The sequence below is a fragment of the Amblyomma americanum genome, chromosome 7 (genome assembly GCF_052857255.1).
Source record: "Amblyomma americanum isolate KBUSLIRL-KWMA chromosome 7, ASM5285725v1, whole genome shotgun sequence".
Lineage (NCBI taxonomy): Eukaryota > Metazoa > Arthropoda > Arachnida > Ixodida > Ixodidae > Amblyomma > Amblyomma americanum.
The window spans coordinates 133,556,145-133,581,085 of record NC_135503.1 but is presented as its reverse complement, the minus strand read 5'-3'; the positions used below and the strand labels follow the sequence as shown (position 1 = coordinate 133,581,085).

The 24,941-nt window shown below is 48.2% G+C and overlaps 1 protein-coding gene across 1 annotated transcript; it reads right to left on the bottom strand.

The window, feature by feature from the left end:
* Positions 1–751: 751 nt before the first annotated feature.
* On the bottom strand, positions 752–24,286 carry Wdr82 (WD repeat domain 82). The gene is made up of 6 exons (XM_077629408.1): positions 23,941–24,286; positions 20,970–21,067; positions 15,979–16,045; positions 10,629–10,728; positions 7,757–8,254; positions 752–1,329 (listed from the first exon to the last, which is right to left on the bottom strand). Exons 1-6 carry the CDS (start codon positions 24,099–24,101, stop codon positions 1,294–1,296), a joined length of 960 nt encoding a protein of 319 aa, XP_077485534.1. The 5' UTR covers positions 24,102–24,286; the 3' UTR covers positions 752–1,293.
* Positions 24,287–24,941: the final 655 nt, after the last annotated feature.

Below are 24,941 nucleotides of genomic sequence, written 5' to 3'. Positions count from 1 at the left end.
AGAACGAGGCCTTCTCTGTGCGCTGCGCTCAAGCAACGTCGAGGGACGACCGGTTTCGATTATGAGCATCATCGAGCGACATCCCTCTGGACAGCGGATGCAGTCCCCTGACCATCGGGATCTCCTTCTCCCGGCGGGGCGGTCTGTTACGTTTCGCCTACAACGCGCGGTATAGCCGGCGCGGATGCAACGGACGCCGGGGCTTCGTTCAAAGTGGCGGTCATTTTGGGCCCGTTCGTCGCTGCCGCAACGCCTCCCGCCAAGCGCGTCCAGGCAGGTTTCAATGCCACGTGTCGTCGTGTGTGCGTGTGCATGTTGGTGCCCACGCTTGTCAAAGCGCGGCAGCCGGGGAGAGGAGCTCCCCAACTGGGAGGCGAGGAGGTCTGACCGGCGCCGGCCCGGCGGACGCGCACGTCACGTCTGAACATGTCTGAGCGTCGCCGTATCGGGCGCCTCGTCCCAAGCCGTTCCTTCTTGCCCTCGACTCCGTGGGTATAAAGGGAGCTGCCCCGGACGCCAAGGAGAGACTTCGATTCCTTCCTTCGAGTAACGTGGTCGCCCTGACCGGCTGCTCTTTTGAGATGCCAGAATAAGCAAGTTGTTCTGTTGTCAGTCGACTCATCCTTTGCCGGGACCTTCGGATGTTTCCAGCTGTGCCCCAGGCCGCCAGGCCAACGCTACCCTTGGGGCTTGCAACCCATTTGCAACAATGTATGTAAATGCAGAAGAAAGGTGAAAACTTGACCACCAGTCACAGAAAAAAAAATGCATCTTTATACAAGGTGCACACCATGATCAACAAATGATGACAGGAAAGGAAGCTCTGACAGGCAGGCAGGAAGGGAGCAAACACAGGAACAACTGCCACTGATGCAGGGTAAGGCGTCAATGGAGTAAAAGGACAACAAACAACCAAAAAGGGGAAGGAAGAAGGGATGGAACCGGGGGCAACTGAAAGCAGTCACGCCTTCATGGGACAAAGCAAGGTCTCTCCGGGGTGGGGGCTCAGTCTCTCCCAGGATGACACTTGAGATCGGCTAAATCCAGGTGGTCGCGATCAACAGATGCTTGCATGGTGGCGGGCACGGGTGGTGGGTGGGAACCACTCACTGAACCCTCCTCCTCCTTCTCATCTCCAATAACTTAGAGTGGTGGTCATTAAAACAGCAATGGTGAGGCGCCTCAGCGGTGAAGAGGCACTCGGTACAATGGACCCTCGGCTTCCAGGGTGGTGGCTCCAGTCGGTGGTGGTTTAAGCCTGCCCTCGCAACATTGGCTGCCCGATGGCTTGGCTCACAAGTTGTCGTCTATGCTGGGCAGCCAGAATGCCTGGGGGAAAATGAGAGACACTTGTGAACAACCCTCATTTCACGCCAGCAATGAAGCACCTGCATTCAGTTGAGGGCAAGAAGCTGCAGTTGTGCCACTTTCCAAATCGAAAGATGGCTTTGTTATGAAGGAAGTCATATCACGAAGTGGAGTAACAACATTGCAGCTTATTTTTCACACCAAATAGGCATAAACTATATAAACTAGTTGCTGCAGTATTTCTAGGTAATAAGTTTGTGCACCACAGGACGAGCAAAAGAGTGAGAAACGGCATAAGGCGCTATTCAGAAGCACCTTGTACCGTTTTTCTCCCTCATTCAGTTTAGTGTTGTGCACACTTATCAGCCTACGCTGTTGCAGCCTTTTTGTGCATGCTCTGCACGACAAGCCAGCAATCTCTAACGCCATGTGTTTGTTAAATGGTGCCAGCCTCTCAACTAGGAAGCTGTGCTGTCCAGTCAATGAGACACATGTGGCACAGCCAATCTAGATGGTGCACAGTTGGATCTCGATGCGATCATACGAATATCGACATGATACGAATTTGTGAAATTCTGGCTGGAAAGTATTATATACAATGTGCAGAATTTTGGATGATCCGAACACTCTCCTGCGTCACTACAGATGATACGAACACATCAGCCGTGACCGCACCCTCGAGCACTTAGTGCTTCCATCGCTGACATGGCGATCGATCTCCAGTTGCGCAAAGTGCACTGCGGGCAGTGAGCGGTGACGTGCGGCCTTCTTCATCCGTGAAAAGATCAGCCTGAATCCGTTTTGCGTCCTTGTGCATACAAATTTTGTTCTTTTTGAATGATATGAACAATTTTTGCAACGCTCACGAGGTTCGTATCATTGAGATCCTAGTAATGTATGAAGCTCTTCATGGCACTACACGGAATTTTCACAACCAGTAGAAAAGTACCAAAAACCGTACCATAACTGACGCTTCACCTACTCTTAAGCTTGAAAGAGACCAGAACCACGAGCTCCTCGTCCATAAAGCCCATAGACTTTGTGCGACTATCTCCAAGTGTTCTTTCTATTAGGGACAGAGGCCAGCTGCATCAAAGTTTTATTCTTAGTAAAAATCAATTTCATGGCTCTTTTTGGCCATCAGTGATGCACATTTGCTTGCATTTCTTTTGCCTAGACTCCATCAGTATCATTTGCAGCTTGTCCAAGAGCTCCAGCGCAACGTCTCAGTTCTCATTGGCAGAGAAGTAGCGTGCTGCAACATCGAGCGCCGACGCCACTTCACATGCACTTGGCGGTGGCATAGGGTTGTCGCCGCAGTCGGACTCATCTCTGTCGGCTGTGCTCACCGCCCGTGAGCCCTGTGGCGTCTGCTGACAGCATGCTGCCTCAATTATATCGGCGTCACTCGAGGAATCCAACTTTTTCACACTGCTGTCCATGTAACTCGCAGCGACAAAAAGTAAGGCGCTGGCGATCAAAACTGCCAAACTGCGTTAAGTACATCACGTGATCACGACCCAGCGACCACGGCACAACGAAAACCTGGAACGGCTTGCGCCGAAGCATCAGCGGCACGGGCGAGCGCTCCGGAAGCGAAAACCTGCTTCGGCGTGCACCAGAACGGCGGCTCCGCCAACCTCGTGCGCTCGGCTTTTTTTTCTTCTCCATTGTTTTACACCTCTGGTAAATATCGAGTGTCGTTTACTCGCTATGGGTCAACTTCTATCTACGAGGAGCGGTGTCAGCCAGGGGCTCCTAGTTCGAATTAACCATATCAGATGCAGACTTGTTCGAATTATCGGGAGTTTTCCCCCCATTGAAATACACAGGGCTGAGCCGGGACCCAGGCGTCAGTTCGAATTAACGAGCTTCTACTGTATCAGGACACCATGAAGCATCCTATGAACCAGATAATATCATGATATCATGAGGAATCCTTTGGTCCAGATACTACGATTTCCTTTAAGAACTTCCAAAATGGGTCTTTTTGCAGTAACGTCGTCCTGTGCAAGCACATAGCTTCTTGGTCACCATTTCCGAAGGGCATGCACGGCAAAATGAATAAGTTAGCTGCATTCGTGTTCTTCCATGAACCACGCTTCCTTAACCAACGATGCAACAGACTACGGGACAATTACCGTATTTACTCGAATCTGGGCCGACCCCAATTCTAAGCCAACCCCATAAAGTCCGAAGACAACAAAAAAAATATTACCTCGAAAGTAGGCCGAACAAAAAAAGCAAGGACAGCATTCACAAAATGCAAACAGCATTTATTAAATCTGAACGTGCAGAGCTCATTCAACGTCGTCGTCGCTGTGTTCCTTGTCACTGTCACCTTCAAACAGTGCACTATCTTCGGCACCGTCAAGCGCATTAGATATGCTGCACTTTTTAAAGGCGCGCAAGACCAAAGAACCTGGGATGTCATCCCACGCTGCAGCTACCCAGCCTGCCAGCTGCAATAGTGATGCACGTTTGATGCGGCCCGTTGCCGTTAGCATGTGGTCTTCGTCAGTCAACCAGTCCGTGTAATATTTCCGCAGACAAACCTTGAAAAGTTTGTTGACGCAGACATCACCATCAGCCTTACTACGCCCACTGCAAGGGCAAAGGCCTCTCCCATTAACCTTGTCTTTCGCCAGCTGCATCCACCCTGTGCCTGCAAGCTTCTTAATCTCATCCGCCCACCTAACCTTCTGCCGCCCCCTGCTACGCTTGCCTTCTCTTGGAATCCACTCCGTTACCCATAAGGACCAGCGGTTGTCTTGCCTTCACATTACATGCCCTGCCCAAGCCCATTTCTTCCTCTTGATTTCGACTAGGATGTGGTTAACCCACGTCTGTTCCCTCACTCACTTTGCCCGCTACTGGTCTGTTAACGTCACACCTATCATTTTTCTTTCCATGGCTCGCTGAGTTGTCCTTAACCCAAGCTGAACTCTTTTCGTTAGCCTCCACATTTCTGCCCCATAGGTGAGTACCGGTAAGATACAGCTGTTGTACACTTTTCTCTCGAGGGAAATTGGTAAACTGCTATTCATGATCTGAGAGAACCTGCCATATGCGCCCCACTCCATTCTTATCCTTCTAGTTATTTCCCTCTCATGATCTGGATCAGCGGATGCAGACATCAAGTGGCTGCAATTGGCCCGTCATGCCGTCCGGTATGACAGCGAGGTCCGTGTTCGCTTGGGTCGGTTGTCGGTCAAGTGCCCACGGTAAGAGTCGACGACAAGGAGAGAGTTCTTTGTCAAAAGGGCTCCTGGACCCCGTCGCCACACAATCCTAACCCACTCCCATCATCCACCCGTTCTCATTTGCCCGCACAATGACATTTCTTGGGAAAGTTTCTCGAGCAGGCAGTGTCTTCCTTTTAAGTATCGTATAAGGAGGGACTTTATGTCCATTAGCTGTGCAGCACAGCATCACAGTTGCGCACTGCTTCTCGTAGCCCGCAGAGCGCACCTTCACCTCCTTGGCACCCTTTTCATTCACGGTGTACGCCACTGGCATATCAAAACACACAGCCGTCTGGTCGGCGTTGCCGATTTGCCCAAGGTTGTAACCTGCCGCTTCTTTCTTTCGCAGCACGTAGCGCTGAAAAGCTATCAGCTTTTCTTCGAAATCGCTTGGCAGCTTCTGGTTGATTGAAGTGCGACGTCGGAGGCTGAAGCCGAAGCGCTTCATGAATTTCTGAAGCCAGCCCCGGCTGGCTTTGGAATCCTTTGGCATTAGGGTTCGCTCCCTCGAAAGTTCCCTAGCTTTCGCTTGGAGCACTTCTGTTGTCATGAAAGGGCAGCTGCTCTCTGCGTCCGAACAAAGTCGGCCAAAACTGTCTCCACTTCGTGGTGACGGCCTTTCTTTGGTCCGCTAAATGCCATCCTCGTTGCGGTGCATGCAAAAAGCTGCTGTCGTCCCCTCCAACGACGGACGTTTTTCTTGTCGACGCCGAAGTCCCGCCCGGCTTGAAGGTTCGACGATGCCTCTGCGGCTATCACAACTTTTCGCTTGAAAGCGGAACTGTAGTGGCATCTCCTGCTTGGTGCCATCACAATAACACCACGCCGCACACCGATACGGCCGACACGACACAGGTTAAAATGGCAACCTCTTTTGTGTACGGTTGGCTACTGGCACGGCTAGTAGCGCCTGCGATACTGACTTTTCTAGATGGCGCTAGCTATGCACCATATTTAGCAGTTTCAATGAATAACTGGCGCGTTTTTTAAAATCCTTGAATCCAAGCCGACCCGACCCTAGAGTATGGAATATGATTATTTGAAAAAAAAAAACTATCGGCCTAGATTCGAATAAATACGGTATTAGGTGCAGTGGTAGCACCTCCTATGCCCACGCAGATGCACTGTCCACTCCCAAACATGCACTGCAAACTTAAGTGAGTGAACATGAGTGGATGTGAGTGCAAGTGAGTGGAAGTGAGTGAGCATGAGCGTGAGTGCATGTGGACATGAGAGTGAGTGGTTAGTATGAATGGACATGAGTGTGAGTGTCAGCGAGTGGATGTGACTGCAAATGAATGGAAGTGAGAGTGAACCGCCTCTTATGGTGCCGAGATATGGCATGCGACAAACCAAACAACACTCCTGCGAGGCTGTGCAGCCTCCTTGGAGGAGATGTGGAGACAGCAAAATTGGCATGCGAGGTGCAGGGCCGGATAAACCTGGGATAAACGGGGAAGGGGACTATCTCTGTGGCAACATGGTGATAGCAACTAGCTGCATGAATATGATTTTTACCCGGCTGTTACTTATAATCGCTGATCTTGAGCAGCTTGCTGTGTTAGCTTTTGTTGTCAAGCGATGACTAACACGACCAGCGGCGAGGTACAAAAAATCAGGTGCGTTGCAGTAGCTCCGGCACTCCAAATCCGAAACCACACAATCTTGTGTGAATCATGTGTGAACCACACAATCATGTCTGCGGCATGTCTCTGTCTCAATTTTCCAGTGCCCTTGTGTCACATTTCATGGGACTGGTTGCAGCCATAGCAGTGAACCTACAAGGCATGCCAGAGTGTAGTGATTTGGAAATGTCTGCGTGGTAAATGTCACGCAAAAATGCTTCGAGAAGACTGAGACCATATGTGAAGTCGACGCCAGTGCATTATCAAAACAGGATGTCGCCAAAAAGCATGTTCATTAGTCTGGCAGCTTGCAACTCAGGGTCAGAAGGCTGGAAAATTGGGCAATGTACATGCGGCCATCCTGGTGACTCGCTTTTTGCCATGGCCATGGTACGTCAGTGACTCGCAAGTGTGGATTTCCGAGTCGCAGAGGTTGCGCTATCGTTCTGGTTGAAAAGCGGCAATCGTGGGATGTCCACACGCTGCTCTATTTGGCAGACTTGTGACCATGCTCACATGTGTGGAGAACCTGTTTCCCCCCTCATTTCAACGTGGCCCATCTTCACCATCGGGCATCAGGACAGCGCCAGCAGGGCGAGGAGGGAAGTCTCCCTCATGGAGGGAAGCGTAAACAGCAAAGGGAGCACCAGCTCGAAGGCTAAGTAAGCGGAACTCCGCGGAGCCGTTGAGAGTTCTCTTCGGGACCCGCCCAGCGTCACAAGCAGTTGCAGCCACACGCTCTCGTAACCTTCCGCGGCAGGAGAACCACCATGCCTTGCCACTGGACTTCTGGTTCCATGCAGCGAAGCGAGAGCAGCCAACGCGCTCTCGCGGAACCTTCCCAGCAAATGCTCGGGGATGGCTTTGCCCCAAGAATGCGGCGCGCACGGGAAAACCCGGCTGCCGTTATCGGCGCATACAAACGTTCGCCACCGATACCTCCGAAGTCGCGCCCCTGCCCCAGCCGGTAAGTAGAAAGCCCTTCTTACGTAGCCTTCTATTTCCGAGGAATGCCTCGTTGTTGTAGCTAGCTGGCCCGCTCTGTGTATTAAATGCAAGTGTAATAAATAGCACATGGAGCGTTCACGCTTTGTCGTCCTTCCTTTTGTTCCCTCGAGCACGAACCCCTCCGCGGTTAGCGAGCGGGAACGCTGCAGCCGCGGTGTGGCAGTGCGGGAGCGGGAGGCTGTCCTCTCATATTTCCACACGAGGTCGCATGCCTTTGGCAACCCGAGTGCTGCCCTCCACCGCGCAAGTTGGGACGTGCTGAATGCTGCCTGCGTCTTCTTCAGTTTTGAAGACAAAGAACCCTTCTGATAAGCTGAGGCATTAGAACAGATGCTAAGGTAATGATTGAATACTCTATAACAATAAAATAGGTTAATCTCTACCTGACTGCTTACTGATCGCAGTGCACCGCATATTCTGTTCACTTTTGTTAGGTCAAACTTCGATTCATTCGAACTGCATTTGGCATGTCCATAGAATTCGAATTAACGAGCTTTTACTGCAGCTGACCTCAAGTTGCCACTTCTCTGTCAACACATCCTTGGATAAACCCCAGTGCAAACCACCCACCATGTTGGTGCAGGCCGAGACGAGCATCATGTACTTGGGATTGAACTGGACGCAGTGGACGGGCCCCGTGTGGTCGCAGCTCAGCACGGCCGTGCGCGTCCCGCCACCCCCTTCCGCCGTGGTGCTCCACACGTGGACGCGGCCGTCGGTCGACCCGCTGAACACAAACTGCGAGTCCGGGCTGAAGGAGGCCTCCAGCGGGATGCCCTTGTTGTTGGTGTGTCCTGTGAAGGTCTGCTGGGGCGTCCCCTGGAAGGCGTCGATCAGGTGGATGAGTGCGCCGTTGGTCGAGATGAGGATGCTTTTGCCATCCGGCGAGAACTTGAGCCCCGTCCAGTCACAGTCACGGTCCTGCGGCAACTTGAACGTGTTGAAGGGACCCTTGTCGAAGGTGCGCAGGTCGTACAGCTTCACCAGCTCCGAGTTGAGCCCCACGGCGAAGATGAGGCCCTCGGGGTCAAAGTTGCCCACGGGCCGACCCGTCAGGTGCATGACCCCCTGTGTCCAAAAGAAAGGAGACCGCAGCATCCGTGTCAAGCCCCAATTACAAACCTGGTTAGCACATTTCACCCACAAATCAGTTCAACCTAAAACAGAAAGCCCTCCACTGCTTGTACTCAAGCTTCTTCTATGTTACACATAGTTAGCTCCAACATGAATGGGAAAACCTCAACCACACATTCAAGGTAGTGACAACCACAGTTTTTAGAGTGAAAGCTCTTCACAACCAAAGCTGTAAAAGCAGATTCATCACTGAAGCCTTGACCTTGAATAGATAAATAAATTTAACAAACAATTATTGCCGAGACTGGGATTCGAACCTGCAGCAGCAAACAGATCAGCTTTGCTGGCCACTGCATAAGATCACTACGCTATTGCCGCAGCAGATTACGCCTCGTGTTGAACTGCAACGCACTCTCACGCTGTGCACTGCACATCGTCATCTTCATCAACTTTCACCTGCAGCACGAACAGATCAGATCAGCTTAACTGAGTCTAATATCGTCACCACAGGAGCCGACGACCCAGCAAAGCAAAACCATGAGCCAATCAGGCTAAACACATGTTTTCGCACATCTCTCTGCTTTAACTACGTTAAAAAAGTTTTTTTTTTTATACAATAGATCGGGTTCCAAAAAACATCCGTGTCATCCAAAATGTATCAAAAGCCGCAAGCAGAAGCATTGGAAATGTATGCACACATCTCTTTACTGCTGACGGTATTTATGGCTGTGCATCACCAATCACTGCTCGCTATGCATACCGTGTGACCCGTGGTCATGGCATCGGCGATGTGTGAGTCGTGCTTAGTGTTTAATCATGGGTGTGATTGCGGCTCGCACGTTCGTATCATGCTTAGTGGCACAGGGAGTGTTCAGAACCTCCAAAATTCTGCACACCGTACGCAGTGCACTCCGGCAAGGAAATTTTCAAATTCGCATCAGCCGTGATCATACCATCGAGATTCTGCTCCAGTGTTCCTTTGCACAAACAGTACCCATAACACACTTTCAGCATCAATGCATAGACAATTAGATACTTTCTTTTGTGCAAAGTCACTGCTCCCTTTCATACTGTGGCTACCCCCACATCACCACAGCCAAAAAGACTGAAGAGGCGAGGAATCACTGTCACCAATTTCTACCTTGGCATGGATGCTACCATCCATTTTTATTCTAGAAGTGATTTTTGTTGCCTACTATCCACTACTTTCTGAAGATTCGTAAAACAGGGAGTTGGCTGTAATTAGCAAAGGTTCATGCAGTTTAACACCCCAAAGCGTTCGCCTGGGCTTTAACATGGAATGACATCGCACAGTACATGGGCCTCTAGCATTTATTTCGCCTCCACTGAAATGTGACCATCACGGCTGGGATCGAACCAGCATCTTTCGGGTCGGCAGCCCTGCACCATAACCACTGAGCTACCATGGTAGAGCAATCACTAGCAAAACCATCGCCTTCGCGTATATGGCCACTTTGTACAACTAGAGTAGGGTTTCTCAAACTGGGTTCCATGGAGCCCCAAGATTCCTTTGAGTGCTTCCTCTACCTCCCTGCCATCAGACACATCGTTTTGGGAGCAATACCATTATATAGCTAGCTGCAGTGCTTAACTGTGCAGCCAGTCATCATAGTTGAACAGACATTTCTTAAGCTGCCATGTGTATGCATGATCTTTACTGCATCCATGTCGGGCAGGAAGGAATGGAAGCCAGAACAAGCGGTGTTCCTCAGCACCTTCTGAAAGCCATCCAGGATTTCCCCATGAGGCTAAAAAAACCCCCTGAACTTTGTTCACGATTGTGTTTCAAATGCCGAGGAAGAAAGAGCACAGAAGCAGGTTGGCAGGTTTGCACAATGGGGCTAAGACTGTTCTGCCTTCTTCATTCTTTCCGTTCACCCTGAAAAGTGATTAAACACACTGCTTCTGCCTTCTTCGTTCTTTCCGTTCACCCTGAAAAGTGATTAAACACCACTGCGCACAAATTTATTGCTGCTACACATTGGCCAAATATGTTTATAAATGACCCATGTAGCTGTGCCACACTAATACCCCTCCTTGAATTTTTCGATGCAGCAGCATTTCGTTTTCAGTGAACCATTACTGGAGCCCATGTGTATTCGATTCCAGACCGTGTTTTCTTGACGCTTGCCTGATGTCAAAGCCTTGACCCCTTCCGTTGCGATACTCAGGTTTCAGCTGCATTTAGTGCATTTTTTTTTCTTAGACAGATAAGGTCCTCCCAACGTGCAGCCTCTTCCAGTTAATGGCCACCCCAGCCATATCCCTTTTTTCAGAGGATTTCCGCATGCTGCGGCACCCCACAGAAATGCCTCGGGGCTGACGACCACATCACTCACTCACTCACCTGGCAGTTGGGTGAGCGCAGGTCCCATAGCCGGAGCGACTTGTCTAGGGACCCTGAGAGAAATAGGTCATCCACAGGTGACGTGCACAAAGTCACCACCCTGCAATGATCATCATCATAGTCATTTATTACAACACTTAATGGCCCAAAGGGGGAAGATAAAGGATTAAAAATGGGCACGAAACATCACACAAAGTAGTTTTCAGCACAACACTGTCACATGGCAGTGACGCCTGTCCGGCAGACACGAAGGCACTGAAACACTTCCAAAAGGAACTCTTTATTGGACTGACTTGCGCCCACATAGAACTGAACAACTCAGTAGCAGGGATAGCAACAAACGTGTGTTGCAGTCATCGAACAGAATCCCCACTACTCCTGGCCACGCTCATTTCAGAGCTGCGCCAAAAGCTTTAATGACAATCTCAAACAATGCAGAAACAGCTGCGTGTGGCTGCTATCTTTCAAAGTAAACTTAATCACATATGGCATCACAAAGTGATAAAGCCACATGCCAGCGGCTTTCAGTACAAACAAAAAACAGTACAAAACTTTGTGGAAAATCACAAATAAGGCAACATAAGCAACCACCAAAACACTTAAAGGGATCAGGAAATATTATCCGAAGTTAAGTAAAGCAAGTGAGCAATAGGTATTCCATCACACGTCACCAACCACACAGCGAGAAATGAGCTAGCTTCATTAAAACCAAGGATACTGGAGATAAAAAATAACGCTCCTCCTTCCCTCAACTCATACACCAGACAAAAATAAAAACAGCTTAGGGGTTGCGTTCCACCAGCCCCATCCATGAAAACTCCATCGGCTGACGCTTGGTTTATAGACTTCCGTTCATTGCACCCGTTTTCTCTCGCTTTGGTCTTCGCCTCCCTGGTCTTCCCGCACATACTTCAGTCATTGTTTATCGCTTTTTTCTAGTCTGTCGTCAACAACAATGGACCCGAAGCAGACGCAAAAGACACAGTGGAGACTCTGAAGCCAACCGCAGAAAGATGTGGCAGTGGCAAATTGGAGCCATGTGCGTGAAGGCATTGACCTTGCTCGCACATGCCCACAGCATCACAAGCAGACGATTTGCACGGCTACCAGAAGTGTACGTATGATGTAATAATGGCAGCAGCGAATGGCAGTGTCTGGTGGCCTGTCGCTCACCATGACATCACCATACTAGTGACATATAACTCTTAGAAAAATGGTTACAAAAACCATCACTACGTGCACATCACGCTGCCTGCAAACAATAAATTGGCGGCTCCGTTTCAAGGACTCATACTTAGCGTGAATGCTCAAAATCATTCTTTCTACACATTAAACTCAATTACCAGTAATCTTTGCACCCATTTCCTAGTCCCTTTAAGGGCACCTCCGAGGGTTTGTTCAGCATTTCAAGTTAATGATCACATCAGCTTCTTTAGAGTCTCCTGTCTCAGGCACAAGAAACCGTTTTTCAGAACATCAGCTCAGACCATTTATAACGTAACTGCTTATAATGCGGGATCACATTGTATGTGGCTTTTTGTGACAATCGCTTCGCTTCCCAGAAAGTTCAATGTATTGGCGTACCGCTTAATACGTGGCAGCACCTAACCGAAGACTGTATATAGTGCGGTTTCTTGAAAGCCTGGCGGCGTGCGTACCGGAGCGGGCCCGTGGGCACCGGCGGGTGCGAGGAGCGTGCTTCCCAGATTGCGCAAGAAGGGGGCAACAGGTGGGGGCAAGGGAGCGTTGTCAGCGTGGTTAAATGCAAGGCTGAAGTTGGGCTGAAGGCAGGAGAGGATAGAAAAAAGTCCCAAAGCAGGCGTTTTTCCTCTCACTCTCCGATGCGCCTCCGTTGGGCACATTGATTGCGCAAAACTGGGAAGCACGTGATGGCACGGCCAGACGAGCATGCTGGAGCGGCGGCCGCAGCCGCATGGCATGACGCTGCATTCTACATTTCATACATAGCGGTCAATGCTATTGAAGCTAGTGAGCATGCCTGTTCGCACAGAATAAGTCCACGCCCAAAAAGTAGTTCATCATATAATCAAGGCAAACAGAGGCATATTTCATTACGACAAATCTCGAATACCATGACTGGCAACCTCCTGCCACATTTTCGTCACGCTACTCATTGAGAGTTCGAGAAGTAAGAATGACATGCGGTGGTAGGATATGCGGCTCGCAGGGTGAATTGCTCAGGCTCTATCCGTGCCCAAAAAGTAGTTCACAATCAGTGCAAATCATAGCCAAGAGGGTGCAACACTGTGCACGTCACAACTTCAACCTTGATTCCCAATGCTAGCACGTTCGCTTATGTACTGCTCGTCGTTTCGTCCAAGACTCACCGAGGCTTCAAGAAGAATGGTAGGTGGCAGTGTACTATGGGTTTGCGGGCACACTACTTTTGCAGCTTCCATAGCAATGACTGCTATTTGAGAAGCAAAGTATAAGGACAGACAACTTCACGCAATTATTCTTCTCAGCAAAAATTAATTCTCCGGCTATGCTGGCGTTTGTGCAGCAGCAAAAGATGCATTTATTGGCGAGAAAATTAAACTTAAATATCTTCCTGCCAGTCCGTTCAAACTCATGGCTCCCTTACTGAAGAAGACAGGTTGCCATCGTTTTGAAGTGAATGGCGGTGTAACATAACCTTTGGGATCTGCATCGAAAAATTGGTGTCAACACACGCATTTTACCCACGAAGTCAGCCAGCACTGGCGACACCTGTATATTGTTTCAGCGCAAAAGCATTAAGCCACCCGTTCTGCAAAAAATCCGGCATCAGCATTGCGAGCGAAAAGGCAAGCAGCCCTCCTAAGCAGCATCGCTTAACTGCAGCACCACTGCACCGGAAGTGGCATGAGGACTCTCGGGGATCTATGAATTTAAAGCCAATAGAAGCCGTCGCCGCGGCTCAGTGGTTGTGGTGCCAGGCTGCTGACCTGAATGATGAGAGTTCGATCCCGGCCGCAGCAGTCGCATTTCGATGAAGGCTATAAACCCCCATAAACCATAAATGTAAAGTAGATAAGACAATGACCAGATAGATAAAGAGGAGGAGGGAAAGGCAGGGATGTTAACCAGAAAAGGGTTCCGGTTGGCTACCCTGCACTGGGGAAGAGGAATTAGGAGACTAAAAGGAGGACGAGAGAAGGGGGGAAAAAGGCATAACACACACACAAGCACAACGCTGTCACAATTTGTCACTCAATCCAGTCGCTCTCAAGTAGGCAAAGAGTGCCTTGTATGCCTTGAGGGCAGTCGACTGCTGTGGCCACGGACCGAGGATCTTTTGCTCTGTTAATGGGCGAGGATCGAGACGGCCCAGGGCGCAACACAGTGTATGTCAGCAAGCCATGCTGACCACTACCCATCAGAGAAAGCAGTAGCGGCTGAATGTGGCTGTGTGCAATGCACCTGAGTGGCAAGCAAAGCCAACCACACTGTCCAGCTAAGAAAAGCAGCTGATAGTGGAGGCTCATCAAGTCATAAAGCAGCTGGGGAGACAAGCAGAAAAGGCAGGGACACATTCAGCAGCCGAAGGTTTTTGTGGATATCTGAGTGCAGCTGAGGCGTGGTAAAATGTGCTTGGCCTTTCCTTTCACACATTTCAAGCTTACAGCAACTCTCAATGAGACAGACTACAAATTTTTTTAAATCTCATTTTCTCAGGAACAAATGCATGGAGTGAAACCTCGGTATAGAGAACCGCTAAAAAATCGTAAAATAGTTTATCGCCGAAATTCGTAATATAAAATGTAGCGAAAAATTCGCGATGGAGGAGCTAAATTTGGTCAGCGAAAGAACGGCAACTAGGAGATACCTTTTCCGTAGCTTTAGCACCATTTTGAAGCCGCTTGCAGCGATTTCCCACGCCACAAAAAAAAAGAGAACCAAACATCAGTTAGGTTGGCTTCCCCTGCAAAGCACTGCAGCAAGTGGCGGTGGCTGGTCAAAGCCGGCTAGGGTGGCTTTCTTGCAATTGAGTGGTGTCACATGAAAATTCGATGCCAGAACATGAAATTGGCGATCGTTTAGCTCTGGTAAACCTGGAGTGATGCAATAGCTACATCTGGCCGAGTGGAACTTGCTCATTTGAATTGCTAAGTCAATTTTTCGCCACTCCGTTTCGCATGGTGTTCCTTCTTCATCGTCGTCCCACTTGACATGGCGCATACGCACAGCTCTGGCAGCTCGGTTTCGCCGGCACGCCGCACCAACGGAGCAGCAGCAGCTGCTCTGCACCACGTGACCAACCACATGACAGGGAGGCTGCGCTGCCACTGTCATGTGCCACCGCCACGCTGAGGGCTCGAAATGCTGCTGTAATGTAGCTATCGCTACAAAAGCTATCACAGGTGTCGCCTCTTCAGAGTGACAGTTCACATGAGGAAAGGGTGACTGCTGGAAAGCTATATGAACTGACCATATTGCTGGTTCCGGGGCACTACGACAGGTGCAAGAGGTGCAAACGGGTGCTGACTGCACAGCTACCAGCTGTCCTCGCCACTCTCTTGGCACTGTTGGCAAACGCGAGATAAAGCGTGAACCGCAGTGCGAATGCTTGCCGCTACGCCACCAGTCACCTGCGCAGTGTGGCAAACCCTGCCGCCTGCCATCCAAACGGGCACAGCTTGCCACTCGGCAGTTCGATATATTCGTTTTATTTATTTATTTACTTATTTACCCACAGCGCCGCAGTGGCATTACAGTGGGCGGTAGGTTGTACAAAGCAAAAAAAAATTACAAGGACAAACCATGTTCGATATATACAGTAATAATGCACGTGTTTGTTTAAAATATTTAGCAGCAGTTCGATATAGCCGATAATTTGCAATATTCGTGTTGTTGTAACGAGGTTTGACTGTATTTTGCTACTGTATATACATCAATGTAGCAAGAGAGTTTTTTACTGACAAGATTTGGGTTGTCGTTAAGTGTGCCTTTGAAAGGCTAGACTGCACTACACCCCTCTCGCACTGCCGCACATTTCCAACTTTTCAAAAAGGGGGGGAAAAAAAAATCTGGAGGGGACACTTTAGCTCGGCCTTAAGAGTATGACGTGACAGCATTAATGGGCTAATGCCCGTATATGGGGAATTATTCACGCTCTACACTCATAGGTCCCTAGGAGTCATCCTACAATTCCTGACGCAGTGGTTAAGCGATGTGCGACCCAAGTTGCTCTTCCTAAGCAACTCTCCCAATCAATCATTAATTTAACTGCCCAGTTTGCTCACAATCCAGTGGACAGGTTGTGATGACACCTCGGTGTTACCGGAGCAGTCACCGCTCTGGCTGCAAGGCTCCCCACGGTTGCCAGGGGAGAAGCAGCAGTACTCACTTCTTGGTGTGGCCCGGAAAGTAGCGTATGTACTTGTTGTCGTGCAGGGACAGGTACCTGATTGTGTCTGCAAAACACAATGGGGCAGGGAAAGGAATTGGGTACCACCTCAGTCACTAAAAACCCCCAGTACCTTTAAACCAGAAAGTACAAAGTCAGAACACTCTCTAGAAAATATGGCTCTCGCAAGCATCAAGTTAACGTAGAGGCAGGTGTCAGTCTGGCACGCGTATGACGGCACTAGCTTCCCTGTCACCTATCAAGAGCCAACTGCACAGGTGGACTGCAGTCCTAAGGAAGTTTCGTAGCATAGTAAGGCATTCCACCCACGCAATTCCAGTGTCATATCACTAATGTGAGCGTTCTTGCGACGACTTTAGTGCACACTTTATTTTCTCTTTATTGCAAGAGCATTCCCCATAATGCTGAAAGATGCACTGGGATGAGTGAAATCAATCAATAAGAAATCAAGGTCATCATTATTTCAAAGAAACAGGGGCATTCCCCACAATACCAGCACCCCAAAGCACCTCAGGCTATGAGGGATGTCTTAGTAGAGTGCTCCGGATAATTTCAGACACCTGTGGTTCTTTAATGTGCACCGAGATCGTACAGTATACGGACCTCCAGCGTTTCGTCTCTATCGAAATGCAACCATTACGGCGGGGATCAAACTCGCATGTTTCGAGTCAGCAGCCAAGCACCATAACCACTGAGCCAACACAGCGGATTTACACCAGGCTATGAAGCGCACAGGTATGCATTTAGTGTTCTCGCAGTTTTAGTCTCCTACTGGCAGCCGCACTATCTTGGAGCCCATTGGCTGTACTTAGTAGTTATTCCTTTCGTGATTCTATTCGGGTGATTCCACGAGAGATCGATCTACCCAAATATTTCAGATTTTTAATATTCTTGATTATTTTACGTATTATGCACACCTTATTGAGTAGGCCAATAGTGAATTTCGTTTTGTGAAATGCTGATGTTTGAGAAAAAATTATAAACGACGTCGTGGCAGAGGCAGCACTTTCGCAATGCTTACTTACATATTAGGCTGGTGTTTGTGCACAAAAAGTAATTATGTGTACTTTCACCTGACGGAAAAGGTCTGTCTTGGGATCTGGGGGAAATTTAGAGCAGTGGACAGCGTGTTTGGTGCTTCCGTACCTTCATTTAGGCGCTCCTGCTGATGCTCAAGAAGCTACAGGTTCGAGCTTGGGTAACATTCTTAACAGCAATATAATGCAACATTTTCTTTAGTATTCTTTTATGCCTCCTTCTGGAGACTTGTTTCAAAAGTTTTAAGAAAAACTGAGGATGGTGTTTTTTTCACCTTGACTTTTAAAAAACATTAAAAAGTGCCATATTAAGTCCGATGTTTCTTGAGCTTCCCTATATTATATAGCAACGAAAGTCGGTACACTCTTTCAGCACCTAGACGCTTATCTATTGTGCAGATGTTAAGATGTGCTCTATATTTGTGGAGCATGAAATTTTTGAAAATAGTCCCATTTGGAACTTGTGCCATTTTTGAATTTTTTTTTTCTAGGAAGCATTGCTTCCTTACAATCCTCTCTCACCTGTACTTTCAGCACGCAAAATGTATCAATCATGGCTTTAACATCTTAATGCTTACATCGCTGCAAAGTTCCGAAAGTGAGCTGTGCACGAAAGCACTGCCTCTGCCACGACAGTGTAATTTTTTTCTCCTGAAACATCAGCATGTTCACAAGATGAAATTCACTATTGGCCCACTGAATAATGTCTGCATAATATATAAATAATCAAGAATATTACAAAATTTAAATATTTAGGCAGCTTGGCCTCTCGCCGAATCATCCATTCATTCTTTGTCATCCCTGCTTTTGGAGAGCCCAACATTTGATACTGGAGCCGGCGAATGGTGCTGCTCATTTGTCAGTCATGACACCACAAGTTGCAACTGCCAATAATAAAAGAGCACAGGAATGGACCAGCGAAAGGACTATTACAAAGTAGTGCTATAGTGCAGGCCACCAGATCCAGGCCTCTGCTCCGATCAGAATTCGGAAGACACTTACGCTCAGCCTTAAGGGTATGGCGCAATAGTGTTGGGTCCCTTCATCGGCCTAAGGCCCTGTCTGCATGTCACTTCGCAAGCATGAACACCATTCTTTATTTTTATTATAATTTCATTTTTACTTTATATGTGTGTGTGTGCGCGCGTGCGTACGTGCGTGCGTGTACATAATCTACCACAAGACACACAAAGCCTCCCTTTAACCAAGCTGAACGAGCATTCCTCAGTGGTCGACGGGTAGTAGCGTGCCAGCTCACGACCATTTTTCTTTTCAGCGCAACTGTTCTCTCTTCAGAGGATCTATGTAATGGCAATGGAATGATGTCATGACTGCAGAAAAATGATGTCATCACTGTTGTACTGTGTGATCATTGTAGGGTACTTGAATTACCTGTGCGAGGTTACGATGTGGTTGTAACGTCACGACGCTCTCGACACGACAACAATTACAACAGTTTCTCCGCTGAACGCTGTTATGTTCAAGGGACACCAGGAGTAATTTCTTGCATCACTCACTTCCTTCCGCGATTCAGTTCTCTGGACTCTGCATTCTGGCACATTTTTACACATTTCCATTGCTTCCAGAAAAAAAAACAAGAAGACAAAAAATGTTTCACCCCCCGTCAAACTGGAGGTTTATTGTCAATCAATTTTTCTCTATCCTTACTACGTGGTAAAACAAACCACTCGAGGAAGACTGCTAAGGCCGTCAACAGATACAGTGTGAAGGGCAAACTAAAAAAGTGCACAAATAGAACAGTGATGTTAAATGCTGTAAGCTCATTGTTATATTAACTTACATGCAATAAATCAATTCAGCAGTACCTATATAACAGTAGAAAGAAATAGTCAAGTGGTGAGCATTAGGCATTACATTCCAGAGCAACATTCAGTGTTACTTGATCCTTGCATAACGTTTTGCTGGAACACTATCCTAAATAAGCAGCTATCCATCACAACTTGACAAGTAAGAATCCAATAAATGTAAACAAACAGCATGCCAGAAAAATATGTCAGAACAAAGCAATACAAAGAAGTGTGTCTAAGGACTGACATTTACAGTACCAAGGTCTCTGCTTAATGGCCATAGCCATTTCGCAAGTTGAATATTGAGCGGATACTCAGCTGCTTCCACGCGGCTGATGCAAGAGAATTCAATATGGCCAGCTCACACACAAATGATCACATGCTTCTGAGACCAAAAGCAACAGATCTCCGACACCCTGCAATACAGACAGCTTTTTGCTGAATGAATTGCAAGTGATATGGAATGCAGAAACAGGCTTTTCTCCTTTCGACGGAGAGCATGCTACGATGGTGCAATGTTAATTTTCAGTCCTAACCTCGAGAGAGCACGAAATCGAACACAAATGGGTGCACGTAACTCATTCGATGTCAAATGTCATTCACATTTGATTACATTAAGTAATACTGTGCAGCAGCCAATTAATAACACTGCATGACATTAAACCTTCGAGTCTGACAATGAAATTACCTCATTACAGGCAATTTCATTTCCAACACTCCAATATGATGACATATCCGTAAAATTACTGTAAAAAACATGGCATGTTTCTGCAATGAAAGTCTTCCTGGATCAGCTTGGCCACATTTATATGGCCAATAAATGCGTGGGCTGCCAATCAGGCCAACATGACTGAAATGGCGAGCAGCTTATATCTCTTGCAGTAGACAAAGCGAGTACCAATAGACTCGTCCAGGTGGTTCATTTGTTCACTCATTCAGGACATGAGAAGTCTAGAGTGACTGGGTAGTGACATGGTGCTTTGTGCAGCTTATTCCACAAAGTACAATCGCAATTAGTACGCATTCCAGTGCTGCTTCAAGTGTGAACTAAGCAGAAGCAGAATGACGCAGCATGCACAACAGACAAAGCACAGGGCAACGAAGGCGAGCCTCGCACCCATCACTGCTACAAGGTGGGCAATGTAACAATGGTTCCACAAAAATTGACAAAATTACTAATCTGTAAATGGCTGGAAATTTCTCGACCAGTGCATGTGAGGAGGCCGTCTGCCCACAACATGCAGCTAATACCTAACACTGCGGTTTCTTGTTGTGCGTTAGTTTTGAACTAGGCAGGCTGCCCCAACGTTGAGCACTCGGTTCAATCAACCCCCCCCCCAAGAACTATGATGTCACCAGGTGAGATGCCACATGATGCATCTTAACTTCGGCGTATCTATAAGATCTTCAGAACAGCCGGGCAAGTCAGTTGCGCACGATGAATAACTGACTATGCAAACAGTCAACGACAACCAAGAAAGACGCCATATAACACATGCACGAAGTAAAACCGTATAACATTCAAACTGCAATTTTTATACCCACCAAGAAAACATAAACAAGCCTAACCTACCGAGTCAAAGTGGGACAACCAGATCAAACGAAAAGGCAACAGGGGAGAGAAACCAAGACATTCCGCACTGCCCTGGAGAAATGACTTCAGTAGTTGAATCCCACATCAGTAATCCAGTAGTATAAAAACAACTGTTCAGGGAAATGCCAACCTTCAAAGCCAGGTAACAGCAGCAGAGGAACACAGAAAAAGAAGCAACACAACTGTTGTGCAACCCATAATCAGCTTGAAATGATGAACCAAATACTAACTGAAAATTATAGGTAACTTCCCAACTTGTAACTGTACATTGCAATCTATGAACAGAACCTGAAAAGGGAAAATTTCAAACTAAAGAAAGCAATTCCATGCAAACTAAACAAGCAGCAAAGGGCATGAACCAGAGCCATCACATGTCCTTTTACAAGTCCCTCCCAGGTGCACCAATTAAAAACTGGTCCATGTCTGAGCAAAACTCGAAGAAAAAAGATTGCTGGAATGCTATGCGTGCGATTTGCTTTGCGTGAAGCAGTAACAGCATAGGCAGGAAAACGAAACAGAAAATGAACTTACCGTCCACCTTGGTGGAACTGTGAATTGCGGTGTTTGCTGCGTGCGTGTAGTGGATGAGGTCCACGCCATACTTTTTGCTGTTCAGTGTCCTCTTATGCCTGCATTTGTGCAAAAGTGCCAAAAAAAAGGAACTGTACACCATTGCAACAGTAACAATAACCGGCGGCAAGAGTATCACAATGCCTGCCTAAAGCAATACACTTACCAAATCTGGTTGAGTTAGTTTGGTTTTTAGGAACGGTGTACAAGACAAATATGAATTGCCACATGAAATTCGTGTTTGCCTAGTAAAAAATTTACAACAGCACCTCCATTCACAACCAACTATGCCATTCAGGACATATGAGGCATGAAAAAAAACTGCGATTTAATCACTGCTTCGTCACCTTAATTCACTACACACCTTACGCCAACCTGCCAGAGCTAGAACAATAAGCGAAGATATACGGTTGGGGCCAAAAGTCTCTGACCCCCTCTCCAAGTTCCGAACCACGCTGCATTGCATGCTGGTGCCACCTGACGATGCACTCTTGGTGTCGAGACCAGTGCAATGCATCGGTCTCTACCCCGGGGGTGTATATCCACAAGACAGTTTGCTTTGGAACCGTCTTGTGGATATACCCTGCTGTGTAGACACCGATGCACTGTACTGTGCATCATGGAACCTTGGAATGCCATGTCCAGGCTGTTAACAAGGCCGCTGTGCAAAAGCAATGACTTGCTGCATTCTAGCTGTCACCTGCTTCACAAGCCATACACGCACCTTCAATGAGGACGATTTTTATCCTGTTACCATGGGATTGCCCAACTCATGCAATGGTATGAACGCTAAGAAAGCTAATGGAGCAGGTTCTTTGTGCCACAATGTGCAGTGCAGCATCAGTGTATATACCATGCATACTACTGATGACAGTGAAACTTGTTGCCACAGGACGCATCTTATTTTTGTGCGCCTTTCTTAAATCGACCCGAGGATTAGGAATTCCACTTCCGAACCTGCTGCTAGAATGCATTCACAGTTTCGAACTATAACCAGAGGGTGCATTCCAGGAAGATCACTTTTTTGGGATCATCCGCATCAGCATGGGTGTACTTCTACAGACAGCTTGTGCACAACATCACGCATGCCATAATGGTGAGCCACGCACAACTTCCAGGGTGAAGGCCTCAGGACGTGGCAATATGCTCACAATAAAAACTACGCTTTCTCTTTACTCCTGGTTCACCAACATTCATGGCAGACGTGACGTCAGAGCAAGGTGGCAATGCCATCAGGAATGGAGGCAGCCAACAATACTTGAAGGCTGAAATAGTTGCCAATAAATGCCAGGCTTGAGTCATGCTGCCATCAGGTGCACCGATTCAAAACTTCCCAAAAGTCCCTTTTTAAATCAAACAGTTGCAGCTCCTCGATTCATACACGCCTTTAAATCTGGCCACATCAATGTAGCCTACTCTGCTTCCACTTAACGTTACGTACACACTTGCCACGTGCTATCATATACACACTGGGCGCACAGAGTGCCATGAAACACACCAGCAAGACGAGCATAGCAGCACACACCAATGCACTTCAAGTAAGACATTGTGGTAGGTACTCAGCCACATCAAAGTATTATTGTTGCAGATGTAAGTCAGTGCAGCTTTTGCGTAGCACTCTTTGTTTCATTTCCATTACACTTACCCCGAGTTCGTCTCAACTCTTGCCCTGCTGAGGCACACTTTAACCTCTATGGGCCAATATTGACAGCAGGGGAAAAAAAAAGCACCTATTCGAACAATATAGACCACACCCAGTTTGTAGCTTAAAAACGCACAAATGAATGCATGAACGAGAATGCACATGATGCACCCAAGACATTGTAAGGAATGCACGTGGACGCATACAGCACTGGCTCATGACGGCATCAATCGTGGCTCACCAATTACATGTCAAATAAATAGACACGGCTCGTCATGTTATAATAGTCATGCCTGTAGCAAGATTACATATGACAGAAGTAACTGACCACTATAATTTAGATCTATGCAACGTTGTAAGTGGTTGTTAATCCCAAATCTCGGGCTTACCAACAACGCCAGTTCCGTACACGCACTCGAGGGTACTGCACCGCGTATTGGATAAGGCACTTACAAAAGAGTGCTTTGATAAAGAGAGAACTGAACCCGCCGAAAAGCTGTGCTCTTCGAGAGGCTCAGTTGTCAAAATTACTGAAAACAGTATGGTCTCAAGCAGTCTCGAAGTAAGGCCGTCTAAGCAAAAAACAAAAAAGCGAGAAATGCGTGCCAATCGGCAACCGGACGCGCGGCGGTCGTTCGCGTCACACGTGCACAAACGTGTGCCACCAGTGACGCGACTACGAGCGGCTGCATGACCCGCCAAGCAAGAACCGCCAGAAGCGGGCAAAGTACCAGAACTGACAGGGCCCGGAACCGTTGGGACAGCACCGCGTTACGCAATCATCGAAGCGGCAAAAACGCCTCGACAGCGCCGAGCGCGCAAAGAGGACGGGCGATCGTCCTTCGCGCTGCAGCATCTGACGATAGCTCATGCACGAGTGGCACGGCACGCTGCGAGCAGCACACCTCACGCCGGCACTATCATAGCATGAGACTGTCGTGAACGGTCGTGCCGCCCATTACCAAAGTCGCGGCGCACGGCGGTCATGTTTCGAGCTCGACCACAGCAGCGCGAGAAACGACACCGCTTTCGCACGTTCGCACGGCGGACACACAGCCGGCAGAAACGGCGGGAGCACTCGCGCTGGGCTTGCGAATTATCGATCGCACGGGGGTCGACTTGGAAGTCGCACTAGCGCTAGGCCTACGCGGGGCTTAGGCCTACCGACACTTGCCAGCATTGTTTACACAGCTCCACGACGCACATCACTCGCCGATTCGCGAGGACTCAAGCCACACGGGTAGCAAGGGTTACGAGGCAGGCGTTTGGCCGCGGTTTTCGTCAACTTACGTTCCCTTCTCACAATCGTATATCACGATGGAATCATCGTCCGAACTGGAGATGAGTGTCTCTCCATTGGGCGAAAAGTCAATGCTGTTAATGCGGTCCGTGTTTTCTCTGAACACTTTGGCAACGCGGAAGCTCTTCACAGTTTGGTCTACGAGCTTCATGTTTGTGCGAGTTCACATGAAGCCTGCCTGCAAGAGATACGCAACGGTCGTGTCACTGGGTCGTCTTCTCGCGCTCCATGGAGCCTGCCGCAGCAGCTTCGGCGCCAAAACACTCGAGCAGCGCTCCTCACTTCTGGCTCCAAAGGACCGCACCGGTCGTAGCGCTTGCCTAGCCACAGCCGCTCAGAAGGCTATAGAAGCTCGTAGCCTGATGCCAAGTCAGTAGCGGCTGCTAGCCGTTTCGATTTCGGTAAAACACCGCACGACCACAGCTGTTACCGGAGATTCGATAAAAATAATTGGTTTTGGGGGAAAGTAAGTGGCGCAGTATCTGTCTCATATATCGTTGGACACCTTAACCGCGCCGTATGGGAAGGGATAAAGGAGGGAGTGAAAGAAAAAAGAAAAAAATAGGTGCCGTAGTGGAGGGCTGCGGGATAATTTCGACCACCTGGGGATCTTTAACGTGCAGTGACATCGCACAGCACACGGGCGCCTTCGCGTTTTTCCTCCATAAACACGCAGCCGTCGCGGTCGATTCACAAGTTTGATTTGAGCTTAATTTTTACATTCCGTTGCTTGCTGTATGATTACAGCAGCGTAGTTGAAGCTGTAATATTTTATCCAAGCGTCGGTTAATTGGTTGGTTGGCCTCAAATAAAGCTGGCACATACCCACTACGGGGGAGTGGCCAAGACAATGGCGGTTAATTGCTGGAAACAGGAACGTTTTGATGGGAAAAGGAGTAGTAATAGTATATAGGCTGATAGATTGGAAGACGCAGAGACAGGGGTCCTTCCAAGCGTCTTGAAAAAGATGAGGAAAGGGCACTTTTCTTCT

Bases quoted from the DNA above. Each gene is read 5' to 3' on its own strand.
- Wdr82 (XM_077629408.1), bottom strand. From the start codon at position 24,101: ATGAAGCTCGTAGACCAAACTGTGAAGAGCTTCCGCGTTGCCAAAGTG. The intron at 21,068-23,940 runs GTAAGTTGACGA...GCACAAATGCAG, and splicing joins TACGATTGTGAGAAGGGAAC to GCATAAGAGGACACTGAACA. The intron at 10,729-15,978 runs GTGAGTACTGCT...TGATCATTGCAG, and splicing joins TTTCCGGGCCACACCAAGAA to GGTGGTGACTTTGTGCACGT.